Genomic DNA, 21773 nt, shown 5'->3' on the forward strand with positions numbered 1-21773 from the left:
GAGTCACCCCCTACCTGAGTGACTCACCCCCTACCTGAGTGAGTCACCTACCTCGCTCACCCCCTACCTGAGTGAGTCACCTACCTGAGTGAGTCACCCCCTACCTGAGTGACTCACCCCCTACCTGAGTGACTCACCCCCTACCTGAGTGACTCACCCCCTACCTGAGTGAGTCACCCCCTACCTGAGTGACTCACCCCCTACCTGAGTGACTCACCCCCTACCTGAGTGACTCACCCCCTGCCTCGCTCACCCCCTACCTGAGTGACTCACCCCCTACCTGAGTGACTCACCCCCTACCTGAGTGAGTCACCTACCTGACTCACCCCCTACCTGAGTGAGTCACCCCCTACCTGAGTGACTCACCCCCTACCTGAGTGACTCACCCCCTACCTGACTCACCCCCTACCTGAGTGACTCACCCCCTACCTGAGTGACTCACCCCCTACCTGAGTGACTCACCCCCTACCTGAGTGACTCACCCCCTACCAAAGTGAGTCACCTACCTGAGTGACTCACCCCCTACCTGAGTGAGTCACCCCCTGCCTCGCTCACCCCCTACCTGAGTGAGTCACCCCCTACCTGAGTGACTCACCCCCTACCTGAGTGAGTCACCCACCTCGCTCACCCCCTACCTGAGTGACTCACCCCCTACCTGAGCGACTCACCCCCTACCTGAGTGAGTCACCCCCTACCTGAGTGAGTCACTCACCTCGCTCACCCCCTACCTGAGTCACCCCCTACCTGAGTGAGTCACCCACCTGACTCACCCCCTACCTGAGTGACTCACCCCCTACCTGAGTGAGTCACCCCCTACCTGAGTGACTCACCCCCTACCTGAGTGACTCACCCCCTACCTGAGTGAGTCACCTACCTGAGTGACTCACCCCCTACCTGAGTGACTCACCCCCTACCTGAGTGACTCACCCCCTACCTGAGTGACTCACCCCCTACCTGAGTGACTCACCCCCTACCTGAGTGACTCACCCCCTACCTGAGTGACTCACCCCCTACCTGAGTGACTCACCCCCTACCTGAGTGGCTCACCCCCTACCTGAGTGACTCACCCCCTACCTGAGTGACTCACCCCCTACCTGAGTGACTCACCCCCTACCTGAGTGACTCACCCCCTACTTGAGTGACTCACCCCCTACCTGAGTGAGTCACCCACCTCGCTCACCCCCTACCTGAGTGAGTCACTCCCTACCTGAGTGACTCACCCCCTACCTGAGTGAGTCACCCACCTGAGTGACTCACCCCCTACCTGAGTGACTCACCCCCTACCTGAGTGACTCACCCCCTACCTGAGTGAGTCACCCACCTGAGTGACTCACCCCCTACCTGAGTGACTCACCCCCTACCTGAGTGAGTCACCCACCTGAGTGACTCACCCCCTACCTGAGTGAGTCACCCACCTGAGTGACTCACCCCCTACCTGAGTGACTCACCCCCTACCTGAGTGACTCACCCCCTACCTGAGTGACTCACCCCCTACCTGAGTGACTCACCCCCTACCTGAGTGACTCACCCCCTACCTGACTCACCCCCTACCTGACTCACCCCCTACCTGAGTGACTCACCCCCTACCTGAGTGACTCACCCCCTACCTGAGTGACTCACCCCCTACCTGAGTGACTCACCCCCTACCTGAGTGACTCACCCCCTACCTGAGTGACTCACCCCCTACCTGAGTGACTCACCCCTTACCTGAGTGACTCATCCCCTACCTGAGTGAGTCACCTGCCTGACTCACCCCCTACCTGAGTGAGTCACCCCCTACCTGAGTGACTCACCCCCTACCTGAGTGACTCACCCCCTACCTGAGTGAGTCACCTACCTGAGTGACTCACCCCCTACCTGAGTGACTCACCCCCTACCTGAGTGACTCACCCCCTACCTGAGTGACTCACCCCCTACCTGAGTGAGTCACCCCTTACCTGAGTGACTCACCCCTTACCTGAGTGACTCACCCCCTACCTGAGTGACTCACCCCCTACCTGAGTGACTCACCCCCTACCTGAGTGAGTCACCCACCTCGCTCACCCCCTACCTGAGTGACTCACCCCCTACCTGAGTGACTCACCCCCTACCTGAGTGACTCACCCCCTACCTGAGTGACTCACCCCCTACCTGAGTGACTCACCCCCTACCTGAGTGACTCACCCCCTACCTGAGTGACTCACCCCCTACCTGAGTGACTCACCCCCTACCTGAGTGACTCACCCCCTACCTGAGTGACTCACCCCCTACCTGAGTGACTCACCCCCTACCTGAGTGACTCACCCCCTACCTGAGTGACTCACCCCTTACCTGAGTGACTCACCCCTTACCTGAGTGACTCACCCCCTACCTGAGTGGCTCACCCCCTACCTGAGTGACTCACCCCCTACCTGAGTGGCTCACCCCTTACCTGAGTGACTCACCCCCTACCTGAGTGACTCACCCCCTACCTGAGTGACTCACCCCCTACCTGAGTGACTCACCCCTTACCTGAGTGACTCACCCCCTACCTGAGTGACTCACCCCCTACCTGAGTGACTCACCCCCTACCTGAGTGACTCACCCCCTACCTGAGTGGCTCACCCCCTACCTGAGTGAGTCACCCCCTACCTGAGTGACTCACCCCCTACCTGAGTGACTCACCCCCTACCTGAGTGGCTCACCCCCTACCTGAGTGACTCACCCCCTACCTGAGTGACTCACCCCCTACCTGAGTGACTCACCCCCTACCTGAGTGACTCACCCCCTACCTGAGTGACTCACCCCCTACCTGAGTGACTCACCCCCTACCTGAGTGGCTCACCCCCTACCTGAGTGACTCACCCCCTACCTGAGTGAGTCACCCCCTACCTGAGTGAGTCACCCCCTACCTGAGTGACTCACCCCTTACCTGAGTGACTCACCCCCTACCTGAGTGACTCACCCCCTACCTGAGTGACTCACCCCCTACCTGAGTGAGTCACCTACCTGAGTGACTCACCCCCTACCTGAGTGACTCACCCCCTACCTGAGTGACTCACCCCCTACCTGAGTGACTCACCCCCTACCTGAGTAACTCACCCCTTACCTGAGTGACTCACCCCCTACCTGAGTGAGTCACCCCCTACCTGAGTGACTCACCCCCTACCTGATTGACTCACCCCCTACCTGAGTGACTCACCCCCTACCTGAGTGACTCACCCCCTACCTGAGTGACTCACCCCCTACCTGAGTGACTCACCCCCTACCTGAGTGACTCACCCCCTACCTGAGTGGCTCACCCCCTACCTGAGTGACTCACCCCCTACCTGAGTGACTCACCCCCTACCTGAGTGAGTCACCCCCTACCTGAGTGACTCACCCCCTACCTGAGTGACTCACCCCCTACCTGAGTGACTCACCCCTTACCTGAGTGACTCACCCCCTACCTGAGTGACTCACCCCCTACCTGAGTGACTCACCCCCTACCTGAGTGACTCACCCCCTACCTGAGTGGCTCACCCCTTACCTGAGTGACTCACCCCCTACCTGAGTGAGTCACCCCCTACCTGAGTGACTCACCCCCTACCTGAGTGACTCACCCCCTACCTGAGTGACTCACCCCCTACCTGAGTGACTCACCCTCTACCTGAGTTACTCACCCCCTACCTGAGTGACTCACCCCCTACCTGAGTGGCTCACCCCCTACCTGAGTGACTCACCCCCTACCTGAGTGACTCACCCCCTACCTGAGTGAGTCACCCCCTACCTGAGTGACTCACCCCCTACCTGAGTGACTCACCCCCTACCTGAGTGACTCACCCACCTGACTCACCCCCTACCTGAGTGAGTCACCCACCTGAGTGAGTCACCCACCTGACTCACCCCCTACCTGAGTGAGTCACCCACCTGAGTGACTCACCCCCTACCTGAGTGACTCACCCCCTACCTGAGTGACTCACCCCCTACCTGAGTGACTCACCCCCTACCTGAGTGACTCACCCCCTACCTGAGTGAGTCACCTACCTGAGTGACTCACCCCCTACCTGAGTGACTCACCCCCTACCTGAGTGACTCACCCCCTACCTGAGTGACTCACCCCCTACCTGAGTGACTCACCCCCTACCTGAGTGAGTCACCTACCTGAGTGACTCACCCCCTACCTGAGTGACTCACCTCCTACCTGAGTGAGTCACCCACCTGACTCACCCCCTACCTGAGTCAGTCACCCCCTACCTGAGTGACTCACCCCCTACCTGAGTGACTCACCCCCTACCTGAGTGACTCACCCCCTACCTGAGTGACTCACCCCCTACCTGACTCACCCCTTACCTGAGTGACTCACCCACTACCTGAGTGACTCACCCCCTACCTGAGTGACTCACCCCCTACCTGAGTGACTCACCCCCTACCTGAGTGACTCACCCCCTACCTGAGTGAGTCACCCCCTACCTGAGTGACTCACCCCCTACCTGAGTGGCTCACCCCCTACCTGAGTGACTCACCCCCTACCTGAGTGACTCACCCCCTACCTGAGTGACTCACCCCCTACCTGAGTGACTCACCCCCTACCTGAGTGACTCACCCCCTACCTGAGTGACTCACCCCCTACCTGAGTGACTCACCCCCTACCTGAGTGACTCACCCCCTACCTGAGTGACTCACCCCCTAGCTGAGTGACTCACCCCCTACCTGAGTGACTCACCCCCTACCTAAGTGACTCACCCCCTACCTGAGTGACTCACCCCCTACCTGAGTGACTCACCCCCTACCTGAGTGACTCACCCCCTACCTGAGTGACTCACCCCCTACCTGAGTGACTCACCCCCTACCTGAGTGACTCACCCCCTGCCTGAGTGACTCACCCCCTACCTGAGTGGCTCACCCCCTACCTGAGTGACTCACCCCCTACCTGAGTGACTCACCCCCTACCTGAGTGACTCACCCCCTACCTGAGTGACTCACCCCCTACCTGAGTGACTCACCCCCTACCTGAGTGAGTCACCCCCTACCTGAGTGACTCACCCCCTACCTGAGTGACTCACCCCCTACCTGAGTGACTCACCCCCTACCTGAGTGAGTCACCCCCTACCTGAGTGACTCACCCCCTACCTGAGTGAGTCACCCCCTACCTGAGTGACTCACCCCCTACCTGAGTGGCTCACCCCCTACCTGAGTGACTCACCCCCTACCTGAGTGGCTCACCCCCTACCTGAGTGACTCACCCCCTACCTGAGTGACTCACCCCCTACCTGAGTGACTTACCCCCTACCTGAGTGACTCACCCCCTACCTGAGTGACTCACCCCCTACCTGAGTGACTCACCCCCTACCTGAGTGACTCACCCCCTACCTGAGTGACTCACCCCCTACCTGAGTGACTCACCCCCTACCTGACTCGCCCCGTGTGTAGACGTTGACCACGGGCTCAGCGAGCCGCAGATTCGCTGCGTGGCTCGGCAAGTCCTACTGGCTCTCGACTACCTCCACACTGTCCTCCACGTGATCCATCGCGACCTCAAGGCCGGCAACGTGCTCCTCGCCCTGGACGGCACAGTCAAGCTGGGTGAGTCGTTCATTCACTCATTCACTCACTCATTCATTCACTCATTCACTCACTAACTCACTCACTCACTAACTCACCCGCTGAGTGATCCATCGCGACCTCAAGGCCGGCAACGTGCCCCTCGCCCTGGACGGCACAGTCAAGCTGGGTGAGTCGTTCATTCTCTTATTCACTCACTCATTCACTCAGTCATTCACCCGCTTACTCACTCGCTAACTCACTCACTCACTAACTCACTCGCTGAGTGATCCATCGCGACCTCAAGGCCGGCAACGTGCTCCTCGCCCTGGACGGCACAGTCAAGCTGGGTGAGTCGTTCATTCACTCATTCACTCACTCATTCATTCACTCATTCATTCACTCGCTAACTCACTCGCTAACTCACTCGCTAACTCACCCGCTGAGTGATCCATCGCGACCTCAAGGCCGGCAACGTGCTCCTCGCCCTGGACGGCACAGTCAAGCTGGGTGAGTCGTTCATTCACTCATTCACTCACTCATTCACTCAGTCATTCACCCGCTTACTCACTCGCTAACTCACTCACTCACTAACTCACTCGCTGAGTGATCCATCGCGACCTCAAGGCCGGCAACGTGCCCCTCACCCTGGACGGTAAAGTCAAGCTGGGTGAGTCGTTCATTCTTTCATTCATTCACTCATTCACTCACTCATTCACTCACTCCTTCACTCATTCTTTCAGTCGTCCAGTCGGTCGTTTATTCATTCACTCAGTCACTAACTCACTCACTCGTTGAGTCATCCATCGCGACCTCGGTGCGAGTGTTTAGCTGTTCGTTCTTTCGATCGCTCATTCGCTCAGTCAGTCGCTCAGTCGCTCAGTCGCCCAGTCGATCAGCCGCTCAGTCGCTCGCTCAGTTGCTCAGTCGTTCAGTCGTTCAGTCGCTCAGTCGCTTGTTCAGTAGCTCAGTCGCTCTCTCAGTCGCTCACTCAATCGCTCAGTCACTCAGTCACTCGCTCAGTCGCTCTGTCGTTCAGTCGCTCGCTCAGTCGCTCGTTCAGTCGTTCAGTCGCTCCATCGCTCAGTCATTCAGTCGTTCAGTCGCTCAGGCGCTCAGCCGCTCAGTCGCTTGTTCAGTCACTCAGTCGCTCAGTCACTCGCTCAGTCGCTCTGTCACTCAGTCACTCGCTCAGTCGCTCTGTCACTCAGTCACTCGCTCAGTCGCTCGCTCAGTCGCTCAGCCGCTCAGTCGCTCAGTCGCCCACTCGCTCATTCGCTCACTCGCTCAGTCGTTCAGTCGCTCACTCGCTCATTCGCTCAGTCGCTCAGTCGCCCAGTCGCTCAGTCGCTCAGTCGTTCAGTCGCCCATTCGCTCAGCCACTCGCTCAGCCGCTCAGTCGCTTGTTCAGCCGCTCAGTCATGCAGTCGCTCAGTCGATCAGTCGCCCACTCGCTCAGTTGTTCAGTCGCTCGCCCACTCGCTCATTCGCTCAGTCGCTCAGTCGCTCAGTCGCCCACTCGCCCACTCGCTCAGTCGCTCAGTCGCTCAGTCGCTCAGTCGCCCACTCGCCCACTCGCTCAGTCGCTCAGTCGCTCAGCCGCTCAGTCGCTTGTTCAGTCGTTCAGTCGCTCAGCTGTTCAGTCGCTTGTTCAGTCGCTCAGTCGCTTGTTCAGTCGCTCAGTCACTCAGTCACTCAGTCGCTCAGTCGCTCAGTCGCTCAGCCGCTCAGTCGCTTGTTCAGTCGCTCAGTCGCTCAGTCACTCAGTCGCTCAGTCACTCATTCGCTCATTCACTCAGTCGCTCAGTCGCTCAGTCGCTCAGCCGCTCAGTCGCTTGTTCAGTCGTTCAGTCGCTCAGTCGCTTGTTCAGCCGCTCAGTCGTTCAACATCCTCCTCGCCCACTAATTAACTCACTCGATGGTGATGGTGGTGATGTTGTTGTTGATGGTGATGTTGATGGTGATGATGATGGTGATGATGGTGATGGTGGTGATGGTGATGATGGTAATGATGGTGGTGATGTTGGTGATGTTGGTGATGGTGGTGTTGATGGTGATGTTGATGGTGATGTTGATGGTGATGATGGTAATGATGGTGGTGATGGTGATGTTGGTGATGGTGGTGATGTTGATGGTGATGATGGTAATGATGGTGGTGATGTTGGTGATGTTGGTGATGGTGGTGTTGATGGTGATGTTGATGGTGATGTTGATGGTGATGATGGTAATGATGGTGGTGATGGTGATGTTGGTGATGGTGGTGATGTTGATGGTGATGATGGTGATGGTGGTGTTGATGGTGATGTCGATGGTGATGTTGATGGTGATGATGGTAATGATGGTGGTGATGGTGATGTTGGTGATGTTGTTGATGATGGTGATGATGGTGATGATGATCATGGTGTTGATGGCGATGTTGATGGTGATGATGGTGATGATGGTGATGATGATGGTGATGATGATGGTGATGGTGGTGTTGATGGTGATGGTGATGATGGTGATGATGATGGTGATGATGATGGTGATGGTGGTGTTGATGGTGATGTTGATGTTGGTGATGGTGATGTTGTTGATGATGTTGATGGTGATGATGGTGATGATGGTGATGGTGGTGTTGATGGTGATGTTGATGGTGATGTTGATGGTGTTGATGGTGATGGTGGTGATGTTGGTGATGTTGGTGATGGTGATGTAGGTGATGGTGATGATGGTGTTGATGATGGTGATGGTGGTGTTGATGGTGATGTTGATGGTGATGATGGTAATGATGGTGGTGATGTTGGTGATGGTGATGGTGGTGATGGTGATGTTGATGGTGATGATGGTAATGATGGTGGTGATGGTGATGTTGGTGATGGTGGTGATGTTGATGGTGATGATGGTGATGATGGTGATGGTGGTGTTGATGGTGATGTCGATGGTGATGTTGATGGTGATGATGGTAATGATGGTGGTGATGGTGATGTTGGTGATGGTGATGTTGTTGATGATGGTGATGATGGTGATGATGGTGATGTTGATGGTGATGCTGATAGTGCTGTTGATTGTGATGATGGTGATGTTCGTGATGGTGGTGATGGTGATGTTGGTGATGGTGGTGATGTTGATGGTGATGATGGTGATGATGGTGATGGTGGTGTTGATGGTGATGTCGATGGTGATGTTGATGGTGATGATGGTAATGATGGTGGTGATGGTGATGTTGGTGATGGTGATGTTGTTGATGATGGTGATGATGGTGATGATGGTGATGATGATGGTGATGATGGTGTTGATGGTGATGGTGGTGATGGTGATGTTCGTGATGGTGGTGATGGTGATGTTGGTGATGTTGATGGTGATGATGGTAATGATGGTGGTGATGGTGATGTTGGTGATGGTGATGTTGTTGATGATGTTGATGGTGATGTTGATGGTGATGATGGTGATGATGGTGATGATGATGGTGATGGTGGTGTTGATGGTGATGTTGATGGTGATGTTGATGGTGATGATGGTGATGATGGTGATGTTGATGGTGATGATGGTGATGATGGTGATGATGATGGTGATGTTGATGGTGATGTTGATAGTGATGATGGTGATGATGGTGATGATGATGGTGATGATGGTGATGGTGGTGTTGATGGTGGTGTTGATGGTGATGTTGATGGTGATGTTGATGGTGATGTTGATGGTGATGTTGATGGTGATGTTGATGGTGTTGATGTTGTTGATGGTGATGATGGTGATGTTGATGGTGATGATGGTGATGATGGTGATGTTGGTGATGGTGATGTTGGTGATGGTGATGTTGGTGATGTTGGTGATGTTGGTGATGTTGGTGATGTTGTCATCACAGCTGATTTCGGGGTGTCAGCGAAAAACCAAAACACTCTCCAGAAGAGAGACACTTTCATTGGGACCCCCTACTGGTGAGCATCCACACCCCCATCATCATCACCACCACCATCATCATCAACATCATCACCATCAACATCATCACTAACATCGTAAACATCACCATCCACACCCCCATCATCATCATCAGCATCATCATCAACATCATCAACATCATCATCAGCATCATCGTCAACATCATCACCAACATCATCATCACCATCATCAACATCATCACCACCATCACCAACACCGTCATCATCAACATCAACATCATCATCAACATTACCATCATCATCATCAACATCACCATCATCAGCATCATCGTCAACATCATCGTCCACACCCCCATCATCATCATCAACATCACCGTGAACGACAACATCATCAACATCATCAACATCATCACCATCGTCCACACCCCCATCAACATCACCATCAACATCATCATCAACATAACCATCATCATCATCAACATCATCACCATTACCACCATCACCACCCCCATCACCATCAACATCACCATCAACATCACCATCAACATCAACATAACCATCATCATCAACATCTTCGTCAACATCACCGTCAACATCACCATCAACATCACCATCAACATCATCATCAACATCAACATAACCATCATCATCAACATCTTCGTCAACATCACCGTCAACATCACCATCAACATCACCATCAACATCATCATCAACATAACCATCATCATCATCAACATCATCACCATCACCACCATCACCACCCCCATCACCATCAACATCACCATCAACATCACCATCAACATCAACATAACCATCACCATCATCATCAACATCATCGTCAACATCACCATCAACATCATCATCAACATCAACATCACCGTCAACATCACGGTCACCATCACCATCACCACCACCATCACCACCATCACCACCACCACCTTCACCACCACCATCACCACCACCATCACCACCACCACCATCACCTCCACCCTCACCACCACCACCCTCACCACCACCACCACCCTCACCACCACGCTCACCACCACCACCCTCACCACCACCACCACCACCACCCTCACCACCACGCTCACCACCACCACCACCCTCACCACAACCACCACCCTCACCACCACCATCCTCACCACCACCCTCACCACCACCATGCTCACCACCACCACCCTCACCACCACCACCACCCTCACCACCACCATCCTCACCACCACCACCCTCACCACCACCACCACCCTCACCACAACCACCACCCTCACCACCACCATCCTCACCACCACCCTCACCACCACGCTCACCACCACCACCACCTCCACCCTCACCACCACCACGCTCACCACCACCCTCACCACCACGCTCACCACCACCACCACCTCCACCACCACCACGCTCACCACCACCACCACCCTCACCACCACCCTCACCACCCCCACCACCCTCACCACCCTCACCACCACCCTCACCACCACCACCACCACCACCACCCTCACCACCACCACCACCACCACCCTCACCACCACCCTCCCTCCCCAGGATGGCTCCTGAGGTGGTTCTCTGCGAGACTCTTAAGGAAGCTCCGTACGGCTGTGGCGCTGACATCTGGTCGCTGGGCGTGACGCTGATCGAGGCGGCGGAGACGGAGCCGCCGCACAACGATGTGAACCCCATGCGTGTCCTCCTGCGCATCGTCCGCTCCCCGCCACCCACGCTCACGCGCTCGCCCGGACTCTGGTGAGGCTCGCTGGCTGGCTCACTCGCTCGCTCGCTCACTCGCTCAGCCACTCACTCGCTCGCTCAGTCGCTCACTCACCCACTCACTCACTCGCTCAGCCACTCGCTCACTCAGCCGCTCGTTCACTCAGCTACTCACTCGCTCAGCCACTCACTCGCTCAGCCACTCACTCGCTCGCTCACTCACTCAGCTACTCACTCGCTCGGCCACTCACTCACTCAGCCGCTCACTCACTCAGCCACTTGCTCAGCCACTCACTCGGCCACCCACCCACTCACCCACCCACTCACCCACCCACTCACCCACTCACTCACCACCCACCCACTCACTCACCCACCCACCCACCCACTCCCTCACCCACTCACCCACCCACTCACCCACCCACTCACCCACTCACTCACCCACTCACCCACTCACTCACCCACTCACTCACTCACCCACCCACTCACCCACCCACTCACCCACCCACTAACTCACTCACCCACCCACTCACTCACCCACTCACTCACTCACCCACCCACTCACCCACCCACTCACCCACTCACTAACTCACTCACTCACTCACCCAACCACTCACCCACCCACTCACCCACTCACTCACCACCCACCCACTCACTCACCCACCCACCCACCCACTCCCTCACCCACTCACCCACCCACTCACCCACCCACTCACCCACTCACTCACCCACTCACCCACTCACCCACTCACTCAACCACCCACCCACTCACCCACCCACCCACCCACTCACTCACCCACCCACCCACCCACTCACTCACCCACCCACCCACTCACTCACCCACTCACTCACCACCCACCCCCCAGGTCTGGGGAGTTTCACGACATTCTGCGCCGGTGTCTGGAGAAGAACGTCGACCAGAGGTGGACTGCCAAGCAGCTGCTGCAGGTTCGGACTCCCCTAGGTCCACTCAGCCAGAAACCTCAGTCTCACATGCCACGCCCCCTATGTGCCCCGCCCCCCCTGTGTGCCACGCCCCCTGTGTGCCACGCCCCCTGTGTGCCACGCCCCCTGTGCGCCACACCCCCCGTTTGCCACGCCCCCTGTGTGCCACGCCCCCTGTTTGTCACGCCCCCAGTGCACCACGACCCCTGTGCGCCACGACCCCTGTGCGCCACGCCCCCTGTGTGCCACGCCCCCTGTGCGCCACGCCCCCTGTGTGCCACGTCCCCTGTGCGCCACGCCCCCCGTGTGCCACACCCCCCTGTGTGCCACGCCCCTGTTTGCCACGCCCCTGTGTGCCACGCCCCCTTGTGTGCCACGCCCCCTGTGCGCCACGCCCCCTGTGTGCCACACCCCCAGTGTGCCACGCCCCCCGTGTGCCACGCCCCCCTGTGTGCCACGCCCCCTGTTTGCCACACCCCCTGTTTGCCACACCCCCTGTGTGCCACGCCCCCCATTTTTACCACGCCCCCTGTGTGCCATGCCCTTTTTGCCACGCCCCCTATGTGCCACGCCCCCTATGTGCCACGCCCCCTTGTGTGCCACGCACCCTGTTTGCCACGCCCCCTGTGCCACACCCACAGCATCCGTTCGTTGCGGACGCCACCGACAATCGGCCGCTGCTGGAGCTGCTGGCCGAGGCGAGGGCAGAGGTCACCACAGAGGTCATCGACGACGACCCACAGCCGGACGACGAGGATGAGGAGGATGATGATGATGATGAGGTGGGAAATAGGAGGGAGGGCGAGAAGTTGGTGGTGGTGGTGGTGGTGGAGGTGGTGGAGGAGGTGGTGGTGGTGGTGGAGGGAGGGAAGGAGGGAGGAATCCCAACCACTCACCCACTCATCCACTCACTCACTCACTCACCCACTCGCTCACTCACCCACTCACTCACTCACTCACCCACTCACTCACTCATACACTCACTCACTCACCCACTCACTCACTCGCTCACTCACCCACTCACTCACCCATTCACCCACTCACTCACCCGCTCACCCATTCACCCACTCACTCACTCACTCACCCACTCATTTACCCACTCACTCACCCACTCACCCACTCACTCACCCGCTCACCCATTCACGCACTCACTCACCCACTCATTCACCCACTCACTCACCCATTAACCCACTCAACTACCCGTTCACCCACTCACCCACTCACCCACTCACTCACTCACTCACCCACCCACTCACTCACTCACTCACCCACTCACTCACTCACTCACCCACTCACTCACTCACTCACCCGCTCACGCATTCACCTACTCACTCACTCACTCACCCACTCATTTACCCACTCACTCACCCACTCACCCACTCACTCACCCGCTCACCCATTCACGCACTCACTCACCCACTCATTCACCCACTCACTCACTCACCCATTAACCCACTCACTCACCCGTTCACCCACTCATTCACCCACTCACTCACCCACTCACTCACCCACCCAAACACCACCCCCAACACCACCCCCAACGTTTACCATCCCACCCCCTCCCCCCTCCTTAATGCTCCTCCCCCCTCTACCCCCCCTCCCCCCCCAAGGCGTCCGGCCCCGACACTCCCCGATCCAACAGCCCCCACTACCGCCCCATGGAGATTCCCCGGCCCAACATCACCAACATCACCACCATCGCCACCACCGCCACCACCGCCACCAACGCCACACCCACCGCGGATGGAGCCGACACGCCGATGATGATGATGATGAGGAGCCAGGCGGGTGGCGAAGCCGGCGGATCACTCACGGGGCCGGCGGCCGTGGTGATGACCGGGATGGTGGCCAGGAACCCGGACGAGCCCCCGCTGCCTGCCAATAAGGAGAGGTGCGTGTGTGGGTGGGTGTGTGGGTGGGCGTGTGGGTGGGTGTGTGGGTGGGTGTGTGGGTGGGTGGGTGTGTGGGTGGGCGTGTGGGTGGGCGTGTGTGGGTGGGTGTGTGGGTGGGTGTGTGGGTGGGCGTGTGGGTGGGTGTGTGGGTGGGTGTGTGAGTGTGTGGGTGTGTGTGTGTGGGTGGGTGTGTTTGTGGGTGGGTGGGTGTGTGTGTAGGTGTGTGTGTGTGGGTGGGCGTGTGGGTGGGTGGGTGGGTGAGCGTGTGGGTGTGCGTAGGTGGGTGGTGTGGGTGGATGTGCGTAGGTGGGTGATGACTGTGATGGCAGCCAAGCGCCCGGACGAGCCCCCGCTGCCTGTCTATGCGAAGTGTGTGGGTGTGTGGGTGTGTGGGTGTGTGGGTGTGTGTGTGTGGGTGTGTGTGTGTGCGTGGGTGTGTGCATGCGTGGGTGTGTGTAGGTGTGTGGGTGTGTAGGTGGGTGTGCGTGGGTGTGTGCGTGGGTGCGTGGGTGTGTGGTTGTTTAGGTGTGTGTGTGGGTGTGTGTGTGTGTGTGTGGGTGTCTGCGTGTGAGTGTGTGGGTGTGTGGGTGCGTGGGCGTGGGTGTGCGTGTGTGTGTGGGTGTGTGTGGGTGTGTGTGTGTCTGTGTGCATGTGTATGTGTGTGCGTGATGAATGCTGCACAGATGCCATATTTTCTGTCCGTCTGCTACAGCAGAGGTTGTAGGGAATTCCAGCAAGACCTACATCTCTGCTTTATTGACCTGGTCAAGGGCCTATGATACCATTAGTAGGCCCTGGGCTCTGGGTTGTTCTTCGTGCTTTCGGATTCCCTGACCCTCTGCTCACGACCACTAAGTCCTTTGGTTCTTTCGGTAAAGTCACCGCCGCGTAGAATGAGAATCAAATAATACATTGATAAAATAAAATAACACAATAAAATTCTCACGACGTTTCGGCCACAACACAAGCGGCCTTCATCAGGTGAAGGGGACGAGACTGTCTGGTAGGACAGCGCTGGAGCGAAACACAGCCACGCTCAGCGCTGTCCTACCAGACAGTCTCGTCCCCTTCACCCGATGAAGGCCGCTTGTGTTTGTGGCCGAAACGTCGTGAGAATTTAATCGCGTGTTATTTTAGTTTATCAATTTATTATTAGATTCTCATTCTACGCGGCGGTGGCTTTACCGAAAGAACCAAAGGAGGTGAATCCTTGCAGTCACGAAAGCTTCAAATCGAAATTTAGACCGCTGAGTTCCTTCATGATGGTGAGCGGAGCCCCCCCCCCCCCTCCCCGGGTTAAAACTCCGTGGCCGGGAGTCGGAGCCGTTCCCTCCACGCCTCGGGGTGCGATGGGGACGCCCTCTGGCCCCCTCCCGCATTATTTAAAGCGTCCATTTCGATCGCGCAGTTCGCGAAGCCTTCGACAGCTGCACCGGGAGGGGGGGGAAATATCCACCTGGCACGGACACAACGGGAACGCTGATCGATGTCCGCCTCCCACTCATTCGCCTCCCCCACCCCAACCACCTACCCACCCACTCACCCACCCACCCACTCACCCACTCACCCACCCACCCACCCACTCCCCCACTCACTCACTCACTCACCCACTCACTCACCCCACCCACTCACCCCACCCACCCACCCACTCACTCACTCACCCACCCACTCACCCACCCACCCACCCACTCACTTACTCACCCACCCACTCACCCACCCACTCACCCACTCACCCACTCACTCACCCACCCACTCACTCACTCACCCACCCACTCACCCACTCACTCACTCACTCACCCACCCACCCACTCACCTACCCACCCACTCACTCACTCACCCACTCACTCACTCACTCACCCTCTCACCCACCCACTCACTCACTCACTCACCCACTCACTCACTCACTCACACACTCACCCACTCACTCACCCACTCACTCACCCACCCACCCACCCACCCACCCACCCACTCACCCACCCACCCACCCACCCACTCACCCACCCACCCACCCACTCACCCACCCACCCACTCACCCACCCACTCACTCACTCACTCACCCACTCACTCACTCACCCACCCACTCACTCACCCATTCACCCACCCACCCACTCACCCACCCACCCACTCACCCACCCACCCACTCACTCTCTCACTCACCCACTCACTCACCCACCCACCCACCCACCCACCCACTCACCCACCCACCCACCCACCCACTCACCCACCCACCCACCCACTCACCCACCCACCCACTCACCCACCCACTCACTCACTCACTCACCCACTCACTCACTCACCCACCCACCCACTCCCCCACTCACTCACCCACCCACCCACTCACCCACCCACTCACCCGCCCACCCACTCACCCACCCACCCACCGCCTCCCCCACACACCCCAACCAATCCTCCCCGCCCCCGTTGCGCGCCCACAGACCCAGCGGCGGGGCCGTGTGGAGCCGCCCGAGGGCCTCCTCCCCATGCCCTCCCCAGGGCTGCCCCCGCCGACCGACGCGCCTGGACGACATCTCGAGGCGGTCTTCGTCCACGGCGCCAGGGGCCGCCAAGTCCTCGGCGAGCCTCCCCCGTCAGCTGAAGCCCGACTACCTCGCCCGGCCGGACTCCTCCTCCACCTCCTCCGCCTCCTCCTCCTCCTCCTCCGCCTCCTCCTCCGCCTCCTCCTCCTCCTCCTCCGCCTCCTCCGCCACCACCGGCGCCCGCAGCCTGAGCCTGGGCCGCAGCAGCTCGGCGGCTCCCAGGGAGGGCGGCCCGCCGGCCGGCGGCGGGGCGGCGGTGGCGGTGGACCGGCCCGACGGTGGAGCGGCGCCGCCCTCGGCGAAGGCCGGACCGGTGGGTTGGTTGATGGGGGTTGTTGTGCGGGGTATCGGTTCCGGTATCGGTTCCGGTATCGGTTCCGGTTCCGGTTCTGGTTCCGGTTCCGGTATCGGTTCCGGTATCGGTTCCGGTTCCGGTATCGGTTCCGGTTCCGGTTCCGGTTCCGGTATCGGTTCCGGTATCGGTTCCGGTATCGGCTCCGGTATCGGTTCCGGTATCGGCTCCGGTTCCGGTTCCGGTATCAGTATCGGTTCCGGTTCCGGTCCCGGTATCGGTCCCGGTATCGGTTCCCGGTATCGGTTCCGGTATCGGTTCCGGTTCCGGTATCGGTATCGGTTCCGGTATCGGTTCCGGTTCCGGTATCGGTTCCGGTATCGGTATCGGTTCCGGATCCGGTTCCGGTATCGGTTCCGGTATATGTTCCGGTTCCGGTATCGGTTCCGGTATCGGTTCCGGTATCGGTCCCGGTATCGGTTCCGGTATCGGTTCCGGTATCGGTTCCGGTTCCGGTTCCGGTATCGGTTCCGGTATCGGTATCGGTTCCGGTTCCGGTCCCGGTATCGGTCCCGGTATCGGTTCCGGTATCGGTTCCGTTTCCGGTATTGGTATCGGTATCGGTTCCGGTTCCGGTATCGGTTCCGGTTCCGGTATCGGTTCCGGTTCCGGTTCCGGTATCGGTTCCGGTATATGTTCCGGTTCCGGTATCGGTTCCGGTATCGGTTCCGGTTCCGGTATCGGTCCCGGTATATGTTCCGGTTCCGGTATCGGTTCCGGTATCGGTTCCGGTTCCGGTTCCGGTTCCGGTATCGGTTCCGGTATCGGTTCCGGTTCCGGTATCGGTTCCGGTTCCGGTATCGGTTCCGGTATTGGTTCCGGTATCGGTTCCGGTTCCGGTATCGGTTCCGGTATTGGTTCCGGTTCCGGTATCGGTTCCGGTTCCGGTATCGGTTCCGGTATCGGTTCCGGTTCCGGTTCCGGTATTGGTTCCGGTTCCGGTATCGGTTCCGGTTCCGGTATCGGTTCCGGTATCGGTTCCGGTTCCGGTTCCGGTTCAGTCCGGTTCGGTGATGATGAGGAGGTGGGAGGAGCTGTGGGCCATGCGGCGCTGGGGTCGGGTGCGAAGGCAAACCAGCGGAAACATGAGGGAGGAGGCTGGTTGAAGTAGCCGCGAGGTGGGTGGGTGGGTGGATGGGTGGGTCGGTGAGTAGGTTAGTGGTTGGGTGTGGTGGGTGGGTTGGGTGAGTGGGTGGGTCGATGGGTGGGTGGGTCGATGGGTGGGTTAGTGGGTGGGTGGGTTAGTGGGTGGGTGGGTTAGTGGGTGGGTGGGTGAGTGGGTGGGTGGGTTGGTTGGGTGGGTGGGTTGGTTGGGTGGGTTAGTGGGTGGGTGGGTTAGTGGGTGGGTTGGTTGGGTGGATAAAGTGGGGGTGGTTTGAGCTCTGATGATGATGGTGATGATGATAGTGGTGGTGGTGGTGATGGTAGTGATGATGATGATGGTGATGATGGTGGTGGTGGTGATGGTAGTGATGATGATGGTGGTGGTGATGGTGGTGGTGATGGTGGTGGTGGTGGTGGTGATGATGATGATGGTGGTGGTGGTGATGGTAGTGATGATGATGATGGTGGTGGTGGTGATGGTAGTGATGATGATGGTGGTGATGGTGGTCGTGATGGTGGTGATGATGATGGTGATGATGCTGGTGGTGGTGGTGGTGGTGATGATGATGATGGTGATGATGCTGGTGGTGGTGGTGGTGGTAATGATGATGGTGATGATGATGGTGGTGGTGATGATGATGATGATGTAGTGGATGATGATGGTGATGATGCTGGAGCGATGTCTCTCCCTCCCCCCGTGGCGACCGCCTTTGTCTCTCCGCAGGCCACCAAGGGCCAGAAGCAGACGATGAAGCGGACGCGGCGTTACGTGGTGGACGGGCAGGAGAAGAGCGTCACCACCGTGACGCTGGTGGAGGAGGAGCAGAACGGGCGACAGATGAAGGTCGTGAGGTGGGTGGGTTGGTGGGTGGGTGGGTGAGTGGGTGGGTGGGTGAGTGGGTGGGTGGGTGGGTGGGTGAGTTGGTGGGCAGGTGAAGAGCGTCACCACCGTGACGCTGGTGGAGGAGGAGCAGAACGGGCGACAGATGAAGGTCGTGAGGTGGGTGGGTTGGTGGGTGGGTGGGTGAGTGGGTGGGTGGGTGAGTGGGTGGGTGGGTGGGTTGGTGGGTGGGTGGGTTGGTGGGTAGGTGAGTGGGTGGGTTGGTGGGTGGGTGGGTGAGTTGGTGGGCAGGTGAAGAGCGTCACCACCGTGACGCTGGTGGAGGAGGAGCAGAACGGGCGACAGATGAAGGTCGTGAGGTGGGTGGGTTGGTGGGTGGGTGGGTGAGTGGGTGGGTGGGTGAGTGGGTGGGTGGGTGAGTGGGTGGGTGGGTGAGTGGGTGGGTGGGTTGGTGGGTAGGTGAGTGGGTGGGTTGGTGGGTGGGTGGGTGAGTTGGTGGGCAGGTGAAGAGCGTCACCACCGTGACGCTGGTGGAGGAGGAGCAGAACGGGCGACAGATGAAGGTCGTGAGGTGGGTGGGTTGGTGGGTGGGTTGGTGGGTGGGTGGGTTGGTGGGTGGGTTGGTGGGTAGGTGAGTGGGTGGGTTGGTGGGTGGGTTGGTGGGTGGGTTGGTGGGTGGGTTGGTGGGTGGGTGGGTGAGTTGGTGGGCAGGTGAAGAGCGTCACCACCGTGACACTGGTGGAGGAGGAGCAGACCGGGCGACAGATGAAGGTCGTGAGGTGGGTGGGTGGGTTGGTGGGTTGGTGGGTGGGTTGGTGGGTGGGTTGGTGGGTAGGTGAGTGGGTGGGTTGGTGGGTGGGTTGGTGGGTGGGTGGGTGAGTTGGTGGGCAGGTGAAGAGCGTCACCACCGTGACGCTGGTGGAGGAGGAGCAGAACGGGCGACAGATGAAGGTCGTGAGGTGGGTGGGTTGGTGGGTGGGTGGGTGAGTGGGTGGGTGGGTGAGTGGGTGGGTGGGTGGGTGGGTTGGTGGGTGGGTGGGTTGGTGGGTAGGTGAGTGGGTGGGTTGGTGGGTGGGTGGGTGAGTTGGTGGGCAGGTGAAGAGCGTCACCACCGTGACGCTGGTGGAGGAGGAGCAGAACGGGCGACAGATGAAGGTCGTGAGGTGGGTGGGTTGGTGGGTGGGTGGGTGAGTGGGTGGGTGGGTGAGTGGGTGGGTGGGTGAGTGGGTGGGTGGGTTGGTGGGTAGGTGAGTGGGTGGGTTGGTGGGTGGGTGGGTGAGTTGGTGGGCAGGTGAAGAGCGTCACCACCGTGACGCTGGTGGAGGAGGAGCAGAACGGGCGACAGATGAAGGTCGTGAGGTGGGTGGGTTGGTGGGTGGGTTGGTGGGTGGGTGGGTGGGTGGGTGAGTTGGTGGGCAGGAGAAGAGCGTCACCACCGTGACGCTGGTGGAGGAGGAGCAGAACGGGCGACAGATGAAGGTCGTGAGGTGGGTGGGTTGGTGGGTGGGTGGGTGGGTTGGTGGGTGGGTGGGTGGGTTGGTGGGTAGGAGAAGAGCGTCACCACCGTGACGCTGGTGGAGGAGGAGCAGAACGGGCGACAGATGAAGGTCGTGAGGTGGGTGGGTTGGTGGGTGGGTGGGTGGGTTGGTGGGTGGGTGGGTGGGTTGGTGGGTAGGAGAAGAGCGTCACCACCGTGACGCTGGTGGAGGAGGAGCAGAACGGGCGACAGATGAAGGTCGTGAGGTGGGTGGGTTGGTGGGTGGGTGGGTGGGTTGGTGGGTGGGTGGGTGGGTTGGTGGGTAGGAGAAGAGCGTCACCACCGTGACACTGGTGGAGGAGGAGCAGAACGGGCGACAGATAAAGGTCGTGAGGTGGGTGGGTTGGTGGGTGGGTGGGTGAGTGGGTGGGTGGGTGAGTGGGTGGGTGGGTGAGTGGGTGGGTGGGTTGGTGGGTTGGTGGGTGGGTGGGTGGGTGGGTGGGTGAGTTGGTGGGCAGGAGAAGAGCGTCACCACCGTGACGCTGGTGGAGGAGGAGCAGAACGGGCGACAGATGAAGGTCGTGAGGTGGGTGGGTTGGTGGGTGGGTGGGTGGGTGAGTGGGTGGGTGGGTGAGTGGGTGGGTGGGTTGGTGGGTGGGTGGGTTGGTGGGTGGGTGGGTTGGTGGGTTGGTGGGTGGGTGGGTGAGTTGGTGGGCAGGTGAAGAGCGTCACCACCGTGACGCTGGTGGAGGAGGAGCAGAACGGGCGACAGATGAAGGTCGTGAGGTGGGTGGGTTGGTGGGTGGGTGGGTGGGTGGGTTGGTGGGTGGGTGGGTGGGTTGGTGGGTAGGAGAAGAGCGTCACCACCGTGACGCTGGTGGAGGAGGAGCAGAACGGGCGACAGATGAAGGTCGTGAGGTGGGTGGGTTGGTGGGTGGGTGGGTGAGTGGGTGGGTGGGTGAGTGGGTGGGTGGGTGAGTGGGTGGGTGGGTTGGTGGGTTGGTGGGTGGGTGGGTGGGTGGGTGAGTTGGTGGGCAGGAGAAGAGCGTCACCACCGTGACGCTGGTGGAGGAGGAGCAGAACGGGCGACAGATGAAGGTCGTGAGGTGGGTGGGTTGGTGGGTGGGTGGGTGGGTGAGTGGGTGGGTGGGTGAGTGGGTGGGTGGGTGAGTGGGTGGGTGGGTGGGTGGGTGGGTGGGTTGGTGGGTGGGTGGGTTGGTGGGTTGGTGGGTGGGTGGGTGAGTTGGTGGGCAGGTGAAGAGCGTCACCACCGTGACGCTGGTGGAGGAGGAGCAGAACGGGCGACAGATGAAGGTCGTGAGGTGGGTGGGTTGGTGGGTGGGTGGGTGAGTTGGTGGGTGGGTGAGTGGGTGGGTGGGTGAGTGGGTGGGTGGGTGAGTGGGTGGGTGGGTGGGTTGGTGGGTAGGTGAGTGGGTGGGTTGGTGGGTGGGTGGGTGAGTTGGTGGGCAGGTGAAGAGCGTCACCACCGTGACGCTGGTGGAGGAGGAGCAGAGCGGGCGACAGATGAAGGTCGTGAGGTGGGTGGGTTGGTGGGTGGGTGAGTGGGT

General features: G+C 59.3%; 1 protein-coding gene across 1 annotated transcript in view; it reads left to right on the top strand.

Annotated features, from left to right (window-relative positions):
* Window positions 1-21773, top strand: part of LOC116957715 (uncharacterized) — an 85824-nt gene that overhangs the window by 13761 nt on the left and 50290 nt on the right. Inside the window, exons 5-12 of the mRNA XM_076057636.1 lie at window positions 5371-5523; window positions 9323-9395; window positions 10899-11096; window positions 11924-12005; window positions 12644-12784; window positions 13613-13893; window positions 16330-16744; window positions 18612-18734. Of these exons, the coding sequence (XP_075913751.1) occupies window positions 5371-5523; window positions 9323-9395; window positions 10899-11096; window positions 11924-12005; window positions 12644-12784; window positions 13613-13893; window positions 16330-16744; window positions 18612-18734 (1466 nt within the window). The remainder of the gene's footprint in view (window positions 1-5370; window positions 5524-9322; window positions 9396-10898; window positions 11097-11923; window positions 12006-12643; window positions 12785-13612; window positions 13894-16329; window positions 16745-18611; window positions 18735-21773) is intronic.

Source organism: Petromyzon marinus, chromosome 83 (genome assembly GCF_048934315.1).
Source record: "Petromyzon marinus isolate PM22_M1 ecotype Great Lakes invasive population chromosome 83, UKy_Petmar_22M1.pri1.0, whole genome shotgun sequence".
In the NCBI taxonomy this organism is placed as follows: Eukaryota; Metazoa; Chordata; class Hyperoartia; order Petromyzontiformes; family Petromyzontidae; genus Petromyzon; species Petromyzon marinus.